This window comes from Frankliniella occidentalis, unplaced genomic scaffold (genome assembly GCF_000697945.3).
Source record: "Frankliniella occidentalis isolate FOCC.00 unplaced genomic scaffold, Focc_3.1 Scaffold2, whole genome shotgun sequence".
NCBI lineage: Eukaryota > Metazoa > Arthropoda > Insecta > Thysanoptera > Thripidae > Frankliniella > Frankliniella occidentalis.
Window position 1 is genome coordinate 231,851 of NW_026267132.1, and position 2,045 is coordinate 233,895.

The 2,045-nt window shown below is 70.4% G+C and overlaps 1 protein-coding gene across 3 annotated transcripts in view; it reads right to left on the reverse strand.

Annotated features, from left to right (window-relative positions):
- LOC113208133 (myosin-9-like) overlaps nucleotides 1-2,045 on the reverse strand; it is a 48,438-nt gene that overhangs the window by 18,246 nt on the left and 28,147 nt on the right. For all 3 annotated transcript variants that reach the window (XM_052265144.1, XM_052265139.1, XM_052265133.1), the window contains exons 3-5: nucleotides 1,137-1,683; nucleotides 840-1,044; nucleotides 74-759 (exon numbers count right to left, since the gene is read on the reverse strand). In XM_052265144.1, coding sequence (XP_052121104.1) covers nucleotides 74-759; nucleotides 840-1,044; nucleotides 1,137-1,683 — 1,438 coding nt within the window. The remainder of the gene's footprint in view (nucleotides 1-73; nucleotides 760-839; nucleotides 1,045-1,136; nucleotides 1,684-2,045) is intronic.

A 2,045-nucleotide genomic window follows, 5' to 3' on the forward strand; every position in this document is an offset into this window, starting at 1 on the left:
GTGCTCGCTGGGCTGCACGCCCTCCGGGCGCGGCGGGGGCAGAGGGCGCTGTCGAGTGGGTGTTTGAACTCACCCGCAGAGCTGTGTTGTGTTCTCGCAGACGCTCCACCTCGCGGAGCAGACTGCGTCGTTGATTTTCGTTTTCGTCGTCGTCGTTGTCCTTATGGGTTGCTTCGTTGAGCGTCCGTTTGTTATCGTCCTCTTCTTCGTCTTCCGCCCACCTCCGTCGCTTACGCCCCACCGCCGCTCCACCCCGCTGTTCTCGCTGGTGAGGGCGGCAGCGGGCGTTCGGCGGTGTCGCCGGCGTCGTCCGGAGAGGCTCGGATCCGGGCGCCCCCCGCGCCTCCCCGGAGCCGTCCGGGCCAGTCCTGGTCTCCCCGTCCACTTGAGATTCTAGGGCGAGCGCCCGCGCCCTGCCCGCGCCGCTCCTGGCGGCGGGCCGACGTGACGCCGCCTCGCGCTGCTGCCGGAGCTCCCGGAGCGCGTCCCGGAGCTGCGCCTCCAGGGCCTCGTGCTTCCTGGCGGCCTCGGCGGCGTCGCGGCGACGCTCCTCGTCCTTGGCGTGCAGCGCGCGCGCCAGGTCCCCCTTCAGGTCCGCCTCCCGGAGCGCATCCTGCGGCCGGCGCGCCTCCCGGAGCTGCGCCTCCAGCTGCGCCTGCCTCTTGCGGCCCTGCTGCAGCTCCCTGCGCTGCGCCAGCGCCACGCGCTGCCACTCCTCCTGCGGCCGCGCCGCGGGACTTGCAGGACTCGCGGGACGCTCTGCCAAAAGCAATAGATCCTTACTCGTTATTGTTACATCCCTGTGCAGTTTAAACGCGACGTGCACGCGGGGTGCCTACCTGGCAGTGTCCTGTCGCGCAACTGCGCCTGCAGGCTGTCCCGCTGCCGGGCCATGTCCGCCAGCTGGGCGCGCAGCGCCGCCTCCTGATCGTGGGCCGCCCTCCTCAGCTCCGCCTCGGCCGCCGTCACCTTCCGCACCGCGTCCGCCTGCTTCGAGCTCAGCTGGGCCCTGAGCGCGCGAGCCTCTGTCTCCAGGGCACGCACCTGCGGCAGCAGCGGAAACCTCAGTTCGATCAATAATCGGTTTGGTGCATCATCGTACCGATGTCGATCCGACATCGCACCGCACACCTCACCTGGGCCTGTGCTCGGTCCCTCTCCTGGCGCCAGAGCGCCTCCCGGTCGGTGAGCTTGTGGAGCAGCGCCTCCTTCTCGGCCTGCAGCGCCGCGCGCGTGGCGGCCAGGCGGCCGTGGACGTCCTGCAGCGCGGCGCGGGTGCGGCCCGCGTCCCGGGCGGCGCGCTCCCTGGCCACACGCTCCCCGCGCCGCAGCGCCGCCACGCTCGCCCGCAGAGCGGCCACCTCAGCGGCCACCGCGTCCCCGTCCCGCACTGTGCCGCTGTTGTCCGACGCGACCTCGTTGACGGCCTGCTGCGCCTGGCCTCCGTCGTCCCCGGGATCCATAAGGTCCCCGCTCTGGCCGTCCGCTCGGCCAGCCTCCTCGTCCACGGTAAAGGTGCCCTGTCGCTGTAGGGGACTGAGGCCGCTCACGCCGCTGACGGGGGCCTGGCGGGCTCGTACACTCCGGCCGGTCGCCGTCGACTCATCCTTCGTGGCGGGCCTGCGTGGGGCAGCAGTTCCCCGGGCCTCCGTCAGCTTCCGCGCGCTTCTTCTGCTCTGCTCCCTGCGGACCAGTGTGAGAGGTCAAGCGAGGTCAGGTCAACAAGTGCACTAACGGTGCTAGCGTGGGTGTGGGTACATAATGAATGTACCGAAATACCGAAAATGCCAGGTGGAGCTTCCCCGCTCACCTCTCAGCGAACCGGATGCGCAGGGCCTCCCTCCTCGAGGCGTTCTCCTTGTGCTCCACCGGGATGAAGATCTGTTCCGAGCCACTGCCGACGTCCTCCTTCGTGAACGTGCCCTGCCTGACGAGGCCGCCCACAGCGGCCGCCGCGTCGTCCTGGACCACGAAGCAGCGCTTCTCGGCCTGCTGTCCGCTGTCCGGGGAGGCCGTCCTCTTGCAGGCTCGCGCAGCCGCGGGGC